This window comes from Alosa sapidissima, chromosome 24, assembly GCF_018492685.1.
Source record: "Alosa sapidissima isolate fAloSap1 chromosome 24, fAloSap1.pri, whole genome shotgun sequence".
Classification (NCBI taxonomy): domain Eukaryota; kingdom Metazoa; phylum Chordata; class Actinopteri; order Clupeiformes; family Clupeidae; genus Alosa; species Alosa sapidissima.
The window spans coordinates 16,058,856-16,077,784 of NC_055980.1; the positions used below are offsets into that span (position 1 = coordinate 16,058,856).

The 18,929-nt window shown below is 41.9% G+C and overlaps 1 protein-coding gene across 7 annotated transcripts in view; it reads left to right on the forward strand.

Annotated features, from left to right (window-relative positions):
* The window catches only part of rnf213b (ring finger protein 213b), a 45,610-nt gene that overhangs the window by 11,321 nt on the left and 15,360 nt on the right, over nt 1-18,929 (forward strand). For 4 of the 7 annotated variants that reach the window (XM_042082003.1, XM_042082005.1, XM_042082006.1 and 1 more), the window contains exons 22-47: nt 32-1,319; nt 1,598-1,782; nt 1,924-2,082; nt 2,194-6,057; nt 6,198-6,334; nt 6,431-6,529; nt 6,823-6,941; nt 7,592-7,705; nt 8,536-8,591; nt 8,692-8,842; nt 9,008-9,146; nt 9,270-9,458; nt 9,777-9,907; nt 10,486-10,661; nt 10,813-11,016; nt 11,285-11,472; nt 11,711-11,831; nt 11,938-12,038; nt 12,446-12,625; nt 15,271-15,416; nt 15,873-15,972; nt 16,481-16,592; nt 16,954-17,167; nt 17,481-17,671; nt 18,035-18,157; nt 18,623-18,733. In XM_042082003.1, the coding sequence (XP_041937937.1) occupies nt 32-1,319; nt 1,598-1,782; nt 1,924-2,082; nt 2,194-6,057; nt 6,198-6,334; nt 6,431-6,529; nt 6,823-6,941; nt 7,592-7,705; nt 8,536-8,591; nt 8,692-8,842; nt 9,008-9,146; nt 9,270-9,458; nt 9,777-9,907; nt 10,486-10,661; nt 10,813-11,016; nt 11,285-11,472; nt 11,711-11,831; nt 11,938-12,038; nt 12,446-12,625; nt 15,271-15,416; nt 15,873-15,972; nt 16,481-16,592; nt 16,954-17,167; nt 17,481-17,671; nt 18,035-18,157; nt 18,623-18,733 (8,598 nt within the window). The remainder of the gene's footprint in view (nt 1-31; nt 1,320-1,597; nt 1,783-1,923; nt 2,083-2,193; nt 6,058-6,197; nt 6,335-6,430; nt 6,530-6,822; nt 6,942-7,591; nt 7,706-8,535; nt 8,592-8,691; nt 8,843-9,007; nt 9,147-9,269; nt 9,459-9,776; nt 9,908-10,485; nt 10,662-10,812; nt 11,017-11,284; nt 11,473-11,710; nt 11,832-11,937; nt 12,039-12,445; nt 12,626-15,270; nt 15,417-15,872; nt 15,973-16,480; nt 16,593-16,953; nt 17,168-17,480; nt 17,672-18,034; nt 18,158-18,622; nt 18,734-18,929) is intronic. The other 3 variants (XM_042082004.1, XM_042082008.1, XM_042082009.1) reach the window with 1 other exon arrangement.

The window sequence follows — 18,929 nt, forward strand, 5'->3', positions numbered from 1 at the left end:
AACGAATTAACTCTCTTGACTCCATCAACAGGTATTTGAAGGAGTTCAGATACTGGCTGGTATCCTTCTACAACTCCAGTCTGCTGGAAACATGCTTTTCCGGAACTGTAAAGCCAGCGTCCATTGCAACCATGAGGAGCAGCCCTGCATTCGGTTGCATTTCTATCTGCTACAAAAAGATGTTGTCAAGGAGTATCAAGGAGAGGTCACAGAACGTCTACAAGAGCTTAGCCGCTCCATGGAGTCTTGCTACAAGGACTGGTGTGCTTTTTTATCTGAAATACGGTCACAGTTTCCTACACTGAACCACTTTTCTTCAGAACAACTGGTCTACTTGAGTGAATCAATTCACAGCATCTGTACCAAGCGGGTTTCTGTGCCACAGAAGTTCTGGCATCTACTGGCCCCCATTAAATCAGGCTGTACACTGAGTGATGTTAAGAAGGCTTTAGAGAAGGCGACGGTTGTGGAAAGTACCAGTGCAGAGCTTCCAGACTCTGATCTACAAAACATTGAGGAAATCAGTGAGGAGGGTAGTGTGGATAGCAGTGTTTATGGGTCTGAAAATGAATTGGATTATAGCAATGATGAATCCATTGACTCTCGCCCCTCATTTCATCCTCATGATGAAATAATGGACCTGGGCACTGTTGAGAGGCTGGAAGACCTTTGGCAGAGTTTCAAAGAAGACATGTCAAGGTACTTAACAGAACAAATAGACCTCAGAACCCTGGCGAGTTTCCTCACTTTCCTTTCTGAGATGAATGAGCATCAAGTCAAGCGGAAACTTCCTCCCGGTTTTCAGGAAGGCAGGCCTAACCTTGTTCTTTGCCCAGCAACTGAGGTGCTTAGAACTGCACTGTCTGTTTACATGCAAAGTCCAGACCAGACACTTCCTTCCACTGATGAGGTCCTCATGTGCCAGGAAGACACCACAGAAGAGCAAGTTGAAATATTTCTGCGGCGATGTCTCACAAGATGTGCTGTGAGGAATTGCCAGAAGATCTACAGTTTGATAAATCCAGACCTTCTGCCCTACGATGTGAGTGTGGCCTTGGGGGAGCACTTTGAAGCCTTTGACAAAAAGGCAGGTCCTCACTATCGGTTGGTGATGGTCTGCCCTGTGACACACCAGGGTAGATACGTTCCATCTTTCTTCAGCAACTTCAAGGTTCAAGCAGGATTAAGTGCCCCAGCTGATAGGGCAAGAAGGTACCTCTCTCACCACTTAAGTCTTCCTTCACATCTACACCATCTCCAAGGTGTCTACCCAGACAACCTATCAGTTTGGATCATATCATCTGAACGTCCTGCTGTTGGTGAGGATATTTCTCTCTCAAATTTAATGTAGGATACTAAAATAGATAACGACATTTTTAGACAATATATTAACATTATTTTTTGTTTGAGTTATTGCTGATTTTGAATGTTGGTGTAAGTAATACTTGATTGACAAACTGCACTACTAACTTAACTGCACATGAGTTGCTGTCTTCTGCTTGAGCATTGTAGCAAGTTTCACTTACAGTAGAGCTTATTTCAGTCCTGTGTATCTGTGCTACTTGTTATGATTAATAGCATTTATTTCATCACACAGGAAAATCCCTCTACATCACCCGTTTGTTTGAGAGATTCAAGACTACATTTCGTGGTGGTCAATACATAAGGATCAGACTAATAGAGCCACAAGTAAATATGAGTGCATTCCTGAAGATATTGACAGAGAAATTGAATCACCTGAGAGAGCAAGATCCTGTTCTTTTGCACATTGATACTGCTGCAGTAAGTAGTCCATTGGAATTGTGTTTTGTGCTACTTAATATGAATGTATGCTATTATTTATTCTTAATATCTCATCATCAAGGGCATTAAATGGAGATACCATACTTAACAATTTTCCTGAAATTATGTCTTAAACTGTAGGTTCAGCTTGGATTGGAGGAGTTCTTGTTTCAGTTCTTGATTCTTGGATGTTTGAGTGACAACCAAGGAAATCTTTGGAGAAGAAATGCATTTCATCTGATGTCAGTTGAGGTTCTACAACCACACTCTGCATTTCATGGTCAAGCATCAACAAAAGAGGTGCCACTTTGGTGCAATGCACTTTATAAGTTCTATAATTTCTGAAATACTGAATAGTCAACTATTTCTGTCAAAGCACTTCAGAATATAGCTAATTTCTATTCTCTACAGACAGGGCTTCTTTGCACATTACCTACCATCCACTGCAGACCACCAAATGAAGTCAAACAATTGGAGTTGAAAATCAGGAACAGACAATTGCAGAGAAACTTGGACCCTTTGATGGATGACCAAGAGTTTCAGAGTGAAGGGATTCAAAGGCCATATCAGTTTCTAATGAGATTCAACCGAAATGATAACTTGGATCGTTTTGCATATGTGGAAGGGTCTGTAGAGGGAAACCACATTGACTGCCTTCATCACCTGCTGGCCAACTGTGGTTTGAAAGACCCATCCTGGGCTGAACTGAAGCATTTCACTTGGTTTCTCAATCTGCAGTTGAGAGACTGTGAGAGCTCTATATTTTGTAATGCAGATTTTCTTGCTGACCAATTGCCTGGATTTAAGAGCTTCATCGTGAAGTTCATGATCCGAATGTCCCAGGACTTTGCGTCACCATCCCTGGATATCTCTGACCAGAGTCCCTCCCTTATCAGCAGTGGTGATGGTGAAGTTGACCCTCTGGCTCACCTGACTATACGTAAACGTTGGGAGACAGAGCCTCACCCATACATTTTTTTCAATGCTGACCATATGTCTATGACTTTTCTTGGATTTAATGTGATGCAAAACCCCAGAAACAACATCCTCAATGCAATTGATCCAGTCACCAGAAGTGTATTGGTGGGCAATGTGATGTCACCAGAGCTGTTTGCAGGTATAGAGAGACAGCACATCTCTCTGCGAGAGGATTTTGAGGACTTGCCTCGAGAGGTCAAAATTCAAAGAATTTCCAATGTTGTGGGCGCAAAATTGGGTTGGGTTAAAGGCAGATTTGATCCAGACCCAACCTATGAACTCACTGCTGATAACGTGAAGAAGATGTTGGCCATCCATATGAGGTTCCGCTGTGGAATTCCAGTGATCATCATGGGGGAGACAGGCTGTGGAAAGACAAGACTTGTTCGCTTCCTGTGCGATCTTCAGAGAGAAGGCAAAAATGTCCAAAATATGAAACTTGTCAAAGTTCATGGAGGAACCACAGCAGAGACCATCTATAGAAAGGTACAAGAGGCTGAAATATTGGCAATTGAAAATCAAAGGCATCATGAATTAGACACTGTTCTGTTTTTTGATGAGGCCAACACAACCGAAGCTATCTTTGCCATCAAAGAAGTTCTCTGTGACAAGACGGTGCAAGGGGTCCCATTGAGAGCCAACTCTGGTTTGAAGATCATAGCTGCATGCAATCCCTACAGGAGACATTCAGCAGATATGGTGGCACGTTTGGAGCGTGCTGGCTTGGGATACAGAGTAAAGGCAGGGGAAACTGAGGACCGACTTGGCAAAGTCCCCCTGCGGCAGTTGGTTTACAGGGTTCACCCCTTACCTCCAAGCTTGATACCCCTAGTATGGGATTTTGGGCAGCTGAGCAACTTAGCTGAGCAATCTTATATTAAGCAAATAGTTTGGAATCAATTTCAAGATTACGATTTGCCACTGAGTTATCAGGGTATTATCTCTGATGTGTTGGCAGCCTCTCAAAGGTACATGCGCAGTCGAAAAAATGAGTGCAGTTTTGTCAGTTTGAGGGATGTAGAGAGGTCAATGAGAGTGCTAGTCTGGTTTTACCAGCATAGGGACCAACTTTTTCCTCAATGTGACCAAAGGAGCACTGCCCTGATTACTCTGAAATGCCTTGCCCTTGCAGTGGGAGTTTGCTATTACCCATCCCTGGAGTCAAAAGAGGAATATCTGACCACTGTTAGCCGACACTTTCCCAAACCACTAAACACCCAGAGTGCCCTTGAAGAGGAAATCCTCTCATGTCAGGACTTGTTTCTGAGTGAGATTCAGACAAGAGAAACAATAGCCAAAAACATAGCTCTGAAAGAAAATGTCTTTCTCATGGTGGTCTGCATTGAATTGAGAATTCCACTCTTCCTTGTTGGCAAACCAGGAAGTTCAAAATCTCTTGCCAAGACTGTTGTTGCTGATGCCATGCAGGGACAGAACTCACACTGTGAGTTCTTTCAGCAACTCAAGGAGGTGCACATGGTCTCCTTCCAGTGCAGTCCCCACTCAAGTCCTGAAGGGATCATTGGAACTTTCCGAAATTGTGCTCGTTTCCAGAAGGAAAAGGACATGGATAGGTATGTCTCAGTGGTGGTTCTGGATGAGATTGGCCTGGCAGAAGACTCCCCACAGATGCCCCTCAAGACTCTGCATCCTCTTTTGGAGGACGGCTCCATTGACAGTGATGAATCGGATGCACACATGAAGGTTGGATTTGTTGGAATCTCAAACTGGGCCCTAGATCCAGCCAAAATGAACAGAGGGATTTTTGTGTCTCGTTGGGACCCAAGTGAGAAAGAACTGGTAGAAACAGCACAAGGGATATGCTCATCCTCAAAGGCCATTTTACTGAAAATCAAGCACCTCTTCCCACAATTAGCAGAGGCATTTTTGAAAATTTGCAACGAAACCCAGTTCTTTGGGCTCAGAGACTACTATAGCTTGGTGAAAATGCTTTTTGCCGTGGTGAAAAAAACGGACAACGAACCAAGTGAGAGCGAATTGGCGGAGGCCATCTTGCGGAACTTCAGTGGTCAGTGTGATGGTTTTGATCCCCTCTCATATTTTCAGAATGTATTCCAAAACCTCAAAGAAATTACTCGGCCTTCAACTTTAACTATGGTTGAAAAGAATCTTGACTTTCACAACAACGAATGCCGATATCTTCTTTTGCTCACAACCAACAATGCTGCCCTTCACATCCTGGAGCAGCAGATCTTTTCCAAAAGCAAGTCTCCCACTCCAGAAATTGTCTTTGGATCAGGATTCCCCAAAGACCAAGAATACTCTCAAATCTGCCGCAATGTCAATCGAGTGAAGACATGCATGGAGACTGGCCGCACAGTCATTCTCCTGAATCTTCAGAATCTCTATGAGAGTCTGTATGATGCGTTAAATCAGTACTATGTGTATCTAAGTGGACAGCAGTATGTTGACCTGGGACTTGGATCACACCGAGTCAAATGCCGAGTTCACAAGGATTTCAGACTTGTTGTGGTGGAGGACCAGGAGAAGGTGTACAAACAGTTCCCAGTGCCTCTTATTAACAGACTGGAGAAACACAGGGTGAACAGGAGTACTGATCTCACACCTTGGCAACTTCGGGTCCTGGGAAAGCTCAAGGAATGGGTTGAGGAATTTTGCCAACACTCGGAGGAGTTCAAGCCATCGGAAGTCTTTGTGGGTTTCCATAGTGACGCTTGTGCCTGTGCCCTCTTGCAGGCATTGGAGAAAAGAGACAAGCTGAGAAGTGAAATGGCTCAAAATGGTGAAGATGTCAAAGATGATGTACCAGACGAGTCAATCATTGAGGAGCAGACAACATCTGACACACAGAGGGAAAGAGGGGACATTTTGGAAGCTGTTGGCGATAATGAGCAGGAGATCCTTGACAGCACTGGTGAGTCAGATATAGAGATGCAAAGTCTTCCAGATCAACAGGAAACTTCCACAGGGGAATTTGTAGGCCAAGAACAAGAAGAAACTCATTCAGGAATGGCTGTGGAGAAAGAATCATCAGGAATGGATGACGCTGTGCAAATGGACCAAGATACAGTTGAGGATGACTGTTCTGAAATGACAGATGACAAAAAAGAGGAGGAGGTCTTTGACATTGCCAAGACATTCCTGTTAAACTGTTCTACACCTGACTCAGTGCTGAGATTAAAGTATTCACACTTGGGGAATCAGGAGAGAGAGGAGCTTCAGCAAATGTACTTTCAAAGACAGCACCATTGTTCCTTGAGAGACTTCATTAACAACCATCTGAACCAGCCTGAAAACCACTGCAGATTTATAGAGGTATGTCTTACATGTTGATTTTTACATGTTGCAAGTTACAATTATTTCATTTTAATCAGTAACTAAACCATGTCACTATTGGTGCTATTGGATTCACGTAATTCCACTAACGGCATAATAACAAGCATGTTTGTCTCTAGATAACTACATTCTCCAGTTTGCTCACAAAAGCTGATGTGCGCACAATAGCCAAGGCTCTGGGATTAACCACTGAAAGACTACTTCTACTCTCCCTTCATCAGTTTGACACAGAGGCTTCTTTCTGCGGCAAAATCCGGTAATGGAGGCCTGCAGGTTTCACCAGTGTTGTTTATCCATGACTAGACCAGCTACGTTTTTTAACATGGTTGACTGATATTAAAAACACTTTCAGGCACTTTCTCCGCAATGCTGGTCAATCCCTCCACATCTTACTGGTTCAGATGGACACGGAAGAATCCAAGTGCAGTGAGGAACTTATAGCATCGGCAAAGTAAGAGTTAAAATTCGGCGAAAATGTTTTCTCCAAACAGATTAATTTGAATGATTTTGTGTAAACATTCCATCTCACCGGTTATGGTTACTGTTCGGGTTACATTTCACACAACTCCTAGCATGTTCTCGGAGAATTACCTCCTCAAAGAAAACTTTGTTAAACATTCACAAATCTTAGCCTATTTTTGCTAATTTGAATGCACCTCAGATATTGAATGCTTATGTATGCATGTAGTTTGTATCACTCAGAAATTGAATACATTTGACATGCCCCAAAAATCGTTTTCACAGGTATTCCACTATGAATGAACTGATCGCCATGGGGTCTGATGAGTTCTGTTGTTCTGTGGTCTTCATCACTAAACTCTCTAGAATGACAGGCGGACCTCAATACATTGGTTTTCAAGGGGGTATGTCATTTTGATGAGAAATATATTTGCACATATCAGTAACATTTTAGTTTAGGGTTATTCGTGGTAATAAGCTACTAGTTGGTCTTGATCTAAGGTTACTGGTATATAGTATGGATCAAAAGGGAGAGTTTCTCCTAATACACTGTTTGAATATGTGACTTACTGTATAGTGACAGAATAGTAACATATTAAGGCAATGTATTAGAAGGCTATAAACTTTCTTTTTTCATCCATACTATCAATAACCTTTGGATCAAGACAAGGATACAAGGAAGTTTATTGTCACATGCATATAGTTACTGGAAGTAAGAAATGCAGTGAAATTATGTTAATTAAGACCAACAGCATTTTAATGATTTGCCTAGAATAAATCACCTATTCAGTAAATTGTTGAATAAAGACCTAATAAATGTGTAATGACACTTAATACAGACCTTATTTAGCACTAATACGTACAGATATGACACATATTACATACACATTTTATGCATTAATGGCTAACATGTGTTCCTAAAACTAAACTAAAGTGGTACCCAAATTCTATATATTCAGTTGCTCTGTTGCACATTGTGGGTCAAGGTAATCAATGTAATATAAACATTGACGTGTGACTCTTGTTGTGTTTTTAATGTTGGAATGTGCTTTAGGTGTGTGGCTCTCTGTGCATATTGATGATCTCAGAGATACGGAAGACATGAGTTTAGACCTCTCTGCATTCTGTGGCACCTCCATGAGTGAGCTGATGTCTCTACCTAGTCCAGGTACGCCTACAGTGCCCCACAGCACACTTGTTAGCAAGTAGATATGGATCGCTTTAGAACAGCAAGTAGACCGATACAGTTCATTCTATAATGCTCAATTTAGGTAACCTGACCCTAGCCAGATGAATTTCGCTCCGCCTAGCTCCACTCATCCATCTGGAACCGATCCATTGAAGTGTTGCTTCAGAAGGCTGGGCCTAATCAAAAAATGCTTGCATATGATTGAATAAGCCACTTGTCCGTCATCTATTGACGTGCTACTTCAACCACTCACATCGAAGCCAACCCGTGACGCTGATAACAGTCTCACAGTCGCTTCTACGCTATGTCACATCTATGAAACTCCCGCCCTGCGTCCTGATTGGCTGTACCATAAAATCGGTTGCAGAAATCACTCTCAATGGAAGAGGTCCCAGATGGATGTGAGTGAATCTAGGCGGAGCTAAGCGGAACGAAATTCATCTGGCTAGGGTCAGGTTACAATTTAGGTGCAATTGCACAGAAATATTCTATGAACATTTTCAATCGGCTCATAGTCCATCATAATTAAATTTTTACAGAATCAAGGTCCATTTTAAGGAAAGACAAAACAGCTATACATAATTAATGGAACGATGTTGTCCTCTCCAAACTCTACTGAAGACTACTGTCTTCTATAGCTTAAACAAAGTTGTATCATACAGGGCTTGTTACAGATAGATAGATAGATACTTTATTGATCCCCATGGGGTAATTCAAGACAATATTCCCTAGACGAGAGATGATTCATGATTATCTGAGTCCCAAGTAGGCTGTGATTAAAAATAGTTGATGAAACTGCTGGTTAATAGATACAGATGCCATGAACACAGAAGACAGTTCTGTTGCTTCAATGGGGACCGGACATGTAAGTATTGTATTGTATGTTTATAGTTATCAGTACAAAAGTTTCACAATATTTACTGTTGACATTGGGACCTTATCATGAACTTTGTGTGGCTGTGCAGGGAAAATGTGTACATCTGGATAATTTATCCCTTGTGAGATCCTGTATTCAAAAGGCAGTGTCATTGCTGAAAGATACCCAAAACTCCAGGAGTATGGAACGTATACGTATAGTTTTAGGCTTTCTTGAGGGATCCCATGGAAAATCCAGTGGTAAGCCAACCACACATAATTTCAAAATCTCTTGCCAGTGCAACTGTATACAATGACACAGGCTACATTCTTTGCATTCTTTCAATGTTGATGCAAGTCCAAGCCAGTGAAAGGCATAATTGGAATATTAGATAATGTGTATGTTATATTGTTTTTGCATGGCAGCAGCACGTTTTCAGAAGGTGTTGCTGAGGAGACTTGTAGACGCCTTGGAGCAAAAGGAAGAGCTCATGCCAAACCCAAAAGACTGGGTGAACAAGGAGGCTGGGAAGCGACAAGCTTTGCAAGAGAGTGGCACTCTTAGGTAAAATGACATGACTTTTTAGGATAATTATTTCCGAATAAAATATTTAATGAGTGATCGTTTGTTGATTGATTGAATTTGGAGAGAATTAAACTATTTTTTCTCTGTCCTGTAATTTTTCAGGCATACCCTTTGGCGATGTCTGCTATCAACTCTTACCCCAATTTTGGCCCGTATCCTTGAGGTTCTTGACAGAGACGCTAACCTGGACCTGGCTTACTCTGCTGGCCTAAGTGAAGAGCTGATCGATTTTTGGTTGGACATCTTTAATGACAAGCAAATATTGGACCTAACCTTTTCACAGACATCAAGGTATTTAGTCTTTTGCTTTGAAGAGAACCAGTCAGATATTGAAAAGGGGTGGTGGTAGCATAGTGGCTAAGGAGCTGGGCTGGCATGCAGTAGCCAGAAAAGATGTGGGTTCAAATACCAGCTGTCACCGCTGTGCCCTTGAGCAAGGCACTTAACCCCAAGTTGCTCTAGGGTGACCTCCCCTTATAATAATTGCCATTTGTACTTGTAAGTCATTTTGGATAAAAGCGTCCGCCAAATGAGTTAGTAAGCAGTGAATATGTTGTACTTCATCAGTATTTAAACTTAAAGTAACACATCCTTAATTCTTTTTTGCAGAGGAGAAGAGGAGATTAAAGTGCAGGCTAATCTGATGTTGGGAGGTCGAGAGCAACCCTGTCGAGCTCCCTTCAGCTGGCTCATCAGATCCTACTACCACGCCCTGTGGGAGGAGTCCCAGTTTATTCCTGGTGAGATCCAGATAAAACAGCGCCAGCGAAAAAACAATATTGACATGCGTTACAAAAACACTGTCTGATTTAACTTATTTGTCATATTACTCTTTGTCTCAATCTAGTGTTTAAAGCCTGGTTGGAGAAGAAAAGGGTTTTGTTGCATAATGTAGTTTCATAATGTAGGCTATATTTCATAATATTTGCTTTTGGATTGACTTACATTGTATAAAGTCAGTAGGGTTCTGAGAGTACAAGAGACTCATGTGTAACCCAATCCCACCGCAAGTTTGAGTTAAACTGGTAAAGTTGACGGTGAATAGGCTTGGTTATTGATTGGATGCTGTGGGAAACCTTCTTCCTGTAGCACTAAACACCTCTACTGAGTATGGACCCTTTCAAGAGATTTCCATTATCAGCATCATAGTTGGCCCCACAAGACTTCCGTTTTAACATTCCATATGTTATCTTAATGCAGAGGAAGTAGATTGGGCCCAAATAGAATGTTCAAGCATTGTTTTTGTTTACCTTGTTGAAAGGGTCCATATCTATAATTTATATGTATGTCTTCCCTGCCCTTTTTTTGTTCTGCTCAGGTGATCAGCAGCAGGGTAGCCAAAGGATTCGGCAGTTCGTTGCCTCAGCGTCCAGCAGCAAGCTGGGTGGATACCTGGGAAATCTCTCAGAGCAAGGTCGTCAGGAATTTGGCCTGCTCTATTTGCGCGACTTTGTGCTGTTGTGTTTTAAAGTACAGTCGGAGGAAGGACTTGCGGTGAGGGTCTGCTTGCACACATTTTCAGGGAATTGTATAATAGTTGAAGTAAATCTCTTTTTTATATGGGATTTTTTTTATATGGAATGACTATATGGATTTTACCACCAGTTCTGTGGTACATTTCTCAAGAACTATAACATCTCCACAGATTCTTTGCAAAGCGGTGCTGGGCTGTATCTTTGCTCTGCAGCAATCCATGTCTGTCACATCCGAACTCTGTCCTGCCTGGATCCTTGCCGCAAGTAGACATTACTCATCCCGATTGGATACTCTGTTTCACATCCTGGAGCTGCAGCCCCATCTAGCTGCTAAGATCCTAAATAAGGATTCACAACGAGAGGCTACAGAAATGGTGAGATGAATAAACTGACTAACATTACATTTACATTTATTCATTTAGTAGGCGCTTTTTATATTACAAGGGCATTGTTACATTGTCCCCAGAGCAACTCAAGAGTTAAGTGCCTTGCTCAAGGACACAATGGTGGAAGTCAGGAATTGAACCCACAGCTTGAACCCACACTAACCCTAGGCTACTGCATGCTAGCCCAGCTCCTTAACCACTATGCAGGAATTACTAAGGGGACTGGTGTGTTAAATTACATTTCTTTCCATCACAGAAAGAGGACATTTGGGCGCTTGGAATGTGTGTGGAAGAGACAAAGCTTCAGACAGTGACCTCTCTGGAAGAGAGCAGAGCCTTCCTGCAGAGAGTGCAGGTTTTGAAGCCTTGTGTGGAGAGAGCCTTTGGGCAAAACTACAGAGCACTCTGTAGTCCTGGCTGCCTCCAACACTTGAATGCTATTCGGTAACTTCATCAATTAAACAGGTCTTCTAACAGAAATACATAACATCAGATGAGCTAGTCATTAAAGTTTTAAAAAGGGATTCATGTAAAATGAGAAGAAATGGCATAGAAGTAACGCATCAGCCAGAATGATCTCATAAAATCCAATTATGTTATCCTAAATATTTTAATGTTGATTTTTTTTTCCTTAAAAAAAAAAAAAAGAAAAGAGAGCTTGATCCAGATTGATTTCTTGCAGGACGGTGTGGTGTGGAATGCTTGTAGTGGCTGCCTTCATTGAGCAAGTGGTCCTGGAAGTCAACAAGAAGGAAGTCAGAGTAGAGGCCCTGACACTAAAACACTGCAGTCTTATACATAAGGCAAGTACAGAAAGCACACATACACTTGCAAAGCTACCCGTTCTCCAGTTCTTCCGTATTGCTGTGCCATCACAGGTTCATCTCATGGGATTCTTTCTCTTTACAGTTGATGGAGGAGGCTCCGGATCTACAGAGCAAAGACTCTCTGGAGCAGCTTATCCGCATTCTCAACTCCTACCATAATGAGTCCATCAGCAGAGACTTACGGTAAATGGAACTGCTCATTTGCATCCAATACCTTTCATAACACTACGATGCTACCTTCTACTGTATATTGTATGGCAGATAATGACAGATAAGATGGTCACAGGGAAATGTTGTAATGCTTCCAAAACAGACATTTTTGGATTTTATTGTCATCCTACGAAGACATTGATCAGGTCAGAATGCATGGAGTGTGTACTTTGTGCTGTGCATCACCTGCGGATGTGTGTTTCTGAGAATTTGCTTCTTTTGACTTGTTGCAGTGTTTGTCGAGACTAATTGTATTCTCCCTAAATTGTCAGATTGAAAACTCATCCCATCACCCTCATCCACTATTTCCCTGATTCAGGACACTGAAACCGATGCTGCAGTATTTATTCTATCACTGCGTATGTCCCGCTTATTCGCAGGTTCGGGTTGATATGTCCAGTTTGCATGGAGTCTCTCACAGAGCCATGTGTTCTGCCCTGTAAGCACATCCTCTGCCTGCGGTGCCTCCAACAAATCGTTCAGACAGCAGCAAAGCGCTGCCCCGCATGCAGGACGGACTTGCCTGTGGACTTCCAGCCGGCTGTCTCTGCGAGTATCAAGTGAGTGGAGAATAACAACTGGCATATATGCTTTGTAGTGATCAGGGCTTGAAAACGAAATTATTTTTCAAACGTTCCGTTCCGAACGGTTCAGGTAGGCCTATGTTTAACGTTTTCGTTCTTGCATGCGTTCCGCCACAAACATATCGGTCCTGAACCGGTTCGGAACGCAAAATATCGTTCGTTCTTAAAGTTCCGGCAGTGTTTGGCGGGCCTATCAAGTCTATTTTTGTGGACTTTACCTTAGATGAGACGTAGGGGAGAGCCGGGACGATTGAAACACGGGACGAATGAAACAATCCAGTTTTCTCCGAGTGTGATGATGATAGACAGACGTCCTTCGGTCAAAACATAGAGCATGTTAACCTCCTTCTATCAGCCAAATATCTTCCTGCTATGTCATTTTATCACGGAGTTAATGGCGATAAACGAGTTTTGATGCGCAAAAGTAAACTTCATTAGTGGTTACATTTTTTCGATTATCAATGAGTGTTTTTCATTTAAAGGTTTGACTTAATGCTTATTCAGTAGACCATTTAGTGTTCTCCACAATCCCAGACTTTCATATCGCATGCTTGTTTACATGGAAAGCAAATCAAGCTGTAGTGACATATGTCTGTGTCGGGACGATTGAAACACGTGTTTCAATCGTCCCGACCAGGCTGTAACTCCATGTATTTTAATTAAATGCACAAATAGGTGTGTTTAAACAATTATTTATGGAGGTAAGACATAGAAAAACAGTTTTAGGAAGATGAAAATACATTTGGGCCCACCAGATAGGGGGTTGAGTTTCCCCATGTTATCCTATGGAGACTGACGGCCGGTGGGTCGTTAAGCCTACTTATTTGGATGTGCATTGGCCTAACCCACCTAAAAACCTAGTGAAACGACATTTTCAACAATATAAACATGATATAAATGGGAAAGCTTACCGTTCTAGCTATAAACATGGCAGAATCATCCACAGGGCATGATATTTCAAAAACCGCTTCATACACGCTTCATGATGATGGCAATGAGTTGTTAACAGACATGCACAAAGACGTATAGCCCTGCAACAATATATCTAAAATAAAAACTTTTGGGAGTACCATTCATGATATGTAGTAAAATTTCGACGTTGTTGGATGTTTATATGGCTTAAACTGTATGTTTCATTCGTCCCTTATGTTGTTTCAACTGTCCCGACCAGGAGGGACGAATGAAACATTACGCACATCCCACTTTTGTTGTAATAATTCCAAACGGTTTTGTTCAAAGCTGAAAATGCATCTGTATTTGACAGAGGACAGATGTAGGTTACTAGTGACCAAATATTAGCTTTCAGTGTGGTACGATCGCTATGTAAATTACGTTTAATTAAAAAGTGTTTCAACTGTCCCGGCTCTCCCCTACTCATTATTTCCCCTTGATTTAGCCTACCGTAGCTATGCCCAAAAATAATAAATCACAGGCAGCATCCAAAAACATTCAGATGGGCTATCCATCCCATAGCCAGACTTACTGTAGGCCTAACCTATGCCTATAAATAATTTCTTATCAAAAATATTTCTGGATACGTGCTAAACTCCTTACCTGATTGTAGCTTTTTTATCCATAGTTTTATCCATATGGAGATCTTCAAAGGCTTGCGCTATAATTCCAACCCTGTTTATAAACGAACCTGTCTGTTGCTGACAAGGCCTATCTCATATTTCCCGTTTAACTCTTCTACATAGAATAGGCTACAATTGAGCAAACATTTCAAATCCCGACTTTAAAACAACAAGGCGTGGACAGGCAAAATAGGCTATTACGCATAGGCTACAAACAATTTCCAAATCAGTTTCAGTAGCCTACGCTACGAGCTGGCCTAAGATCCGAAGTGGCAGACGGATAGGTTACATTACAACAGCAAGACAAAATATACACATTTGGACCAAAGGTCCATTTATTCATTTTTTTTTTTTTCAAACTGCAGAAATCAAATTATTAGGCTGTTCGCCTACAGTAGTTGGCTACATAGCGGCTTGTTAGCTCACATTAACAGTGTAGATGCGGGCTTGTTTTTCGCACAACCGGAAATAGTCTCCCTGACATAGAATATGCTTTTGTGAAATTTTATAAAATATATAGAGAACAAAAAAAAACGTTATTAACCGGTTTTGTGGATTTCAGAATAACGTTTCTGTTCCGGAACAGTTGAAGACCATTTTGTTTTCGTTTCCGTTTCCGCTCCTCGTAAAATTCCGTAAAATTCCGTTCGTTTTCGGTTTTCGTTTTCGTTCCTTGAACCGGTTCGGAGCCCTGGTAGTGATTTTGTTATTACGATTGAATAGCTAATTATTAGATTGAATAGCTAATGATTATTTCTTGTAATTGCAAATAATAATTAAGTTTAATGATTTTGACCATTTTGTAATTGTGGTATACTTATTTATACTGATAAGCTGTTAAACTGATGTACTGATTTATATTGATAAGTTCAAAGATTAAAGATATGATGTGTCATATTGATAAACTATAAATGAGGAGCCCATAAATTAGAAGCATTCCCAATTTAATTGACTGATCAGCTATATGTGGATCTGTATCACCTCATGCCATTGACTTGAGGTGACAGCACAGGCAAACAGGCACTGAACTGCTGTTTCCTATCACAGGAGATCACTGGAGCAACACCGCCACATGAGGAGGTGCTGTGACTCCTTCTTCCTGGAGGTGGTGTCTCGCTTCTGCCTGTGTGAGGGGGAGAGCCCCAGAGAGGAGGTGGTGGAGCTTCTCTTCTCTCTCCTCATCTCTGCACAAGGTTTGCAAATAACGCAGAGAACTGCTCTTAGAGACTATGTATGCTCATTTGTAAGGAAATGGTTAGAAACTTAATTGAAAGAAAATGAATGAGTTAAGTCATATCAAGTGGTGTAATATTATAGTGAACTTTACAGTAATCTGATGGTGAATTGCCTGCTGATAACTGAAGGTGGCTACATTAACTCTTTTCATATCAAGTGGTGTAATATTATAGTGAACTTTACAGTAATCTGATGGTGAATTGCCTGCTGATAACTGAAGGTGGCTACATTAACTCTTTTCATATCAAGTGGTGTAATATTATAGTGAACTTTACAGTAATCTGATGGTGAATTGTCTGCTGATAACTGAAGGTGGCTACATTAACTCTTTTCATCTTTATCATAATTCCATGTCTTAGCACACTTAATCAGTTTTACCTATTAGTGGTGACGTTTATATTTTCCTGTTGTAGGCGATGTATACAAGACAAGAGAGCTCACCCCTTTCCTTGAGTGTGTTGACCAGAGCCCGGTTGTTCGCTCCGTACTCCCCAAACTTCTTCTGCAACACAGGTATGCTTGAAGCTGCAGAGTATTGACACCTCTGTATTGCCCCCTGGTGGGTGGCCGCAGTACAAGGTGTAGGTTTGTCCAACCATGTAATTTGGTCATGTACAAGTAATACTATCCTTTCAGGGGAAGGCTCCTTACATCAAGTAACCTCAAGGAGCCTTTCATGAAAGAGCTTTTATCAGATATATCAGGAGATGGTTTTATTGGGACAAAGCAAAGGAAATGGGAGCTCCTCCTGTTACTTGATATGCACAACTTCTGACTCATTCAAACAACGTTATGGCCATCATCATCACACACATTGTCTGTGTGTCTATGGATAGCATCAACAGAAGGCTTTACAGGGTTCTAGGAATTTTCAGAGAAATTCTAAATGTTTATCAGAGAAATCAGCTACTCTATGGGGACAAGGCACATGAAACAATTAAACAACTATGTCTATCTCACAATGGCACAGTCATCACACACAAGCACACTAAACATCTTCTGTTGTTCCTTTATCCTGTAGCTTCCAGCAGGTGAAGGGTCATATCCAGAACTATCTACAGAACCTGGCGGAGAACCTGATGAGCAAAGAGGACCGCACTGAGCTCTACCTGCTATTTGTCAACTGTTTCCAAGTATGTTTCCCAGCTCCCTGGAATTTTCTGAAGTATTCAGTTTGACCAGTTACTGTATTATTTGGGAGTTAGCAAATCCAGTGATTAATTTATGTTTATATGCTATTTATATATTTTTTTTTATTAAAGTCAATTTGTCAAGAGTTTGCTTGCAATGGACTGATCATGTCAGTGTCTCAATATTCGGTCACATTTTTATGCCATCATTAATTGACCGTTGACAATAACTACATCTTCACCTTGAGGCTACTACTATGTGATACCTAGTTTACCAACGAAAGCCTCTAAAAAGCACATGTACTGTATATATTTAACATATTCTGATGGTCTTGGATGTTGTGATGTTTCTGCTTTGTAACAGGATGCCCTGCGCTGCTCAGCTGGGGCAGTAAAGGACAGGGAGGCAGAGAGGAAGACTCTGCAGGAGGACATAGCCTTCCTTAGCCGACTGGCCCGTGGGCAGATCCTCACCAGGCAGCAGGACCCAGCGGAATTCCTCCTCTCCCTGGCACGACTCCGACTCTGCCTCGCCACCGCTGCCAGTCTGCTGCAGAAGGCTTTGGGGCAACCACAGGGTGTGTGTGTGTGTGTGTGTGTGTGTGTGTGTGTGTGTGTGTGTGTGTGTGTGTGTGTGTGTGTGTGTTTGCTGTGTGTGTGTGTTTGCATATGTGTGTGTGTGTTTGCGTGTCTGTGTTTGTGTGTATGTGTGTGCGTATGTATGCGTGTGCGTATGTATGCAAGTGTGAATGTGTGTCTGCATGTGTGTGAAAAGTTTGTCTTAGAATAACATGAACAGTACTTACTTAATTCGTTCAAAGTCATGCAGGGGATTCTTTGTAAAGTCATGCAGGGGATTCTGAAGTGAACCTCTGTTTTCTCTCGGGCCAGGTGAGCTCAGGGAGTTGGGGCAGAAGTACCTGGAGCAGGTGAAGGCGGTTTGTGCGTACCGTGGGAACGACTGGTACCGTGTGTACCTGCTGCGGGTTCTCAACAGACTGGCTGGCATGGACGGGGTGCTGGCCCTCATGAACAGCCCCCCCTTGGCCTGGGCCTTCCCTCCGGACGTCATACGACTGCAGGTGAGCAGTGGCACAGGTGGCTTTGCTTCCCCACGACAGAGAGATTTATGAGAGGTTTCACTGTAACTTGACGGCATTGTCTGTCTATATCTCAGGATGTTAAAGACAGTGGGCTATACTTGATGTTTTTCTCAGACATGAGATGTGAAGTGAAGTAAAAAGTAAAAGCTAACTTCTGACTTGGAATATAAAACCTGCTCAAAATATTCAAATGTCATGTATTTGACATTGCTTCAAAGTTTGTTTTGTGTCATATACCATTAAACTCAGTCTAATATACAGTAAACTTTAGATACCATTTACGAGATAAAGTGCAGATCACAGTTCTCCTTTGTTTAGCTGACTTTACTGTCTCTTCCTCAGAGGCTAATTCCAGCAGATGTGGATAGGTACTTGTGCAGTGGCCAGTCTTACCGGACGCTTAGGGATGGGGTTGGACAGGCACTGATGGAGACTAGAACAGATGCCCTGAAATCTGTCCTCCAGGTCTGTGATTGAAGAGTAACCATGCATACAAATTACAAAACCTAAAAGTGGTTTAATGGTTTTAAATGATTCATGACTTATAGGCTACTTCATAGCATTAGGCATTCATCGGTACTTGAGCACAAAAAAAAAACAGTTTAAAGCAACGAGTATACTTCTGCGCGTACGGTTATGCTGTACAGTCATACAGTCGTATGTATCTGCGTGTGTATCTCCTAACTGGGTTGGCGTTGTACCATACATCTACTTGTATGCACAGTTACTGTAATACGCAAGATACCCACATGGACACAAAATTTGGCTGCAGCACAGAAAGACCATATGGACCGGACATACAGTGTGACAAATTTTGCAGATCCGCATCCGTAGAAGTATACTTGGGCCTTTAAGATGTAGAAAATGTGGAGTTCTGGCTGCCGTAGTGGTCAGAGAAGAATCTGACTGTTCTGTTTCATCTGTGTCCAGGCTGCTGGTGGCTCCAGTGCGGCTGGCCTGGTGCCCCTCTCACTGGCCGTATTCAGACAGGTCACCTGTCGCCTGGTGTCCCCAGACTCTAACCTCCATCCAAGACCACAGGTAACGAGTGCCAAGAATCTTGGGAGCAAATCAAAAGCAATCTAAAATTCCTCCTAAGTTACTTCGACACTTGCTTATTATAGTTCCGTTTAACTTTGAAATACGTAAGTAAAAACATTGTTAGAATTATATTTACCAAATATAATTTATCAATATATACTGTATATTAAATCATTTAAAATGTCCTCTTTGCACT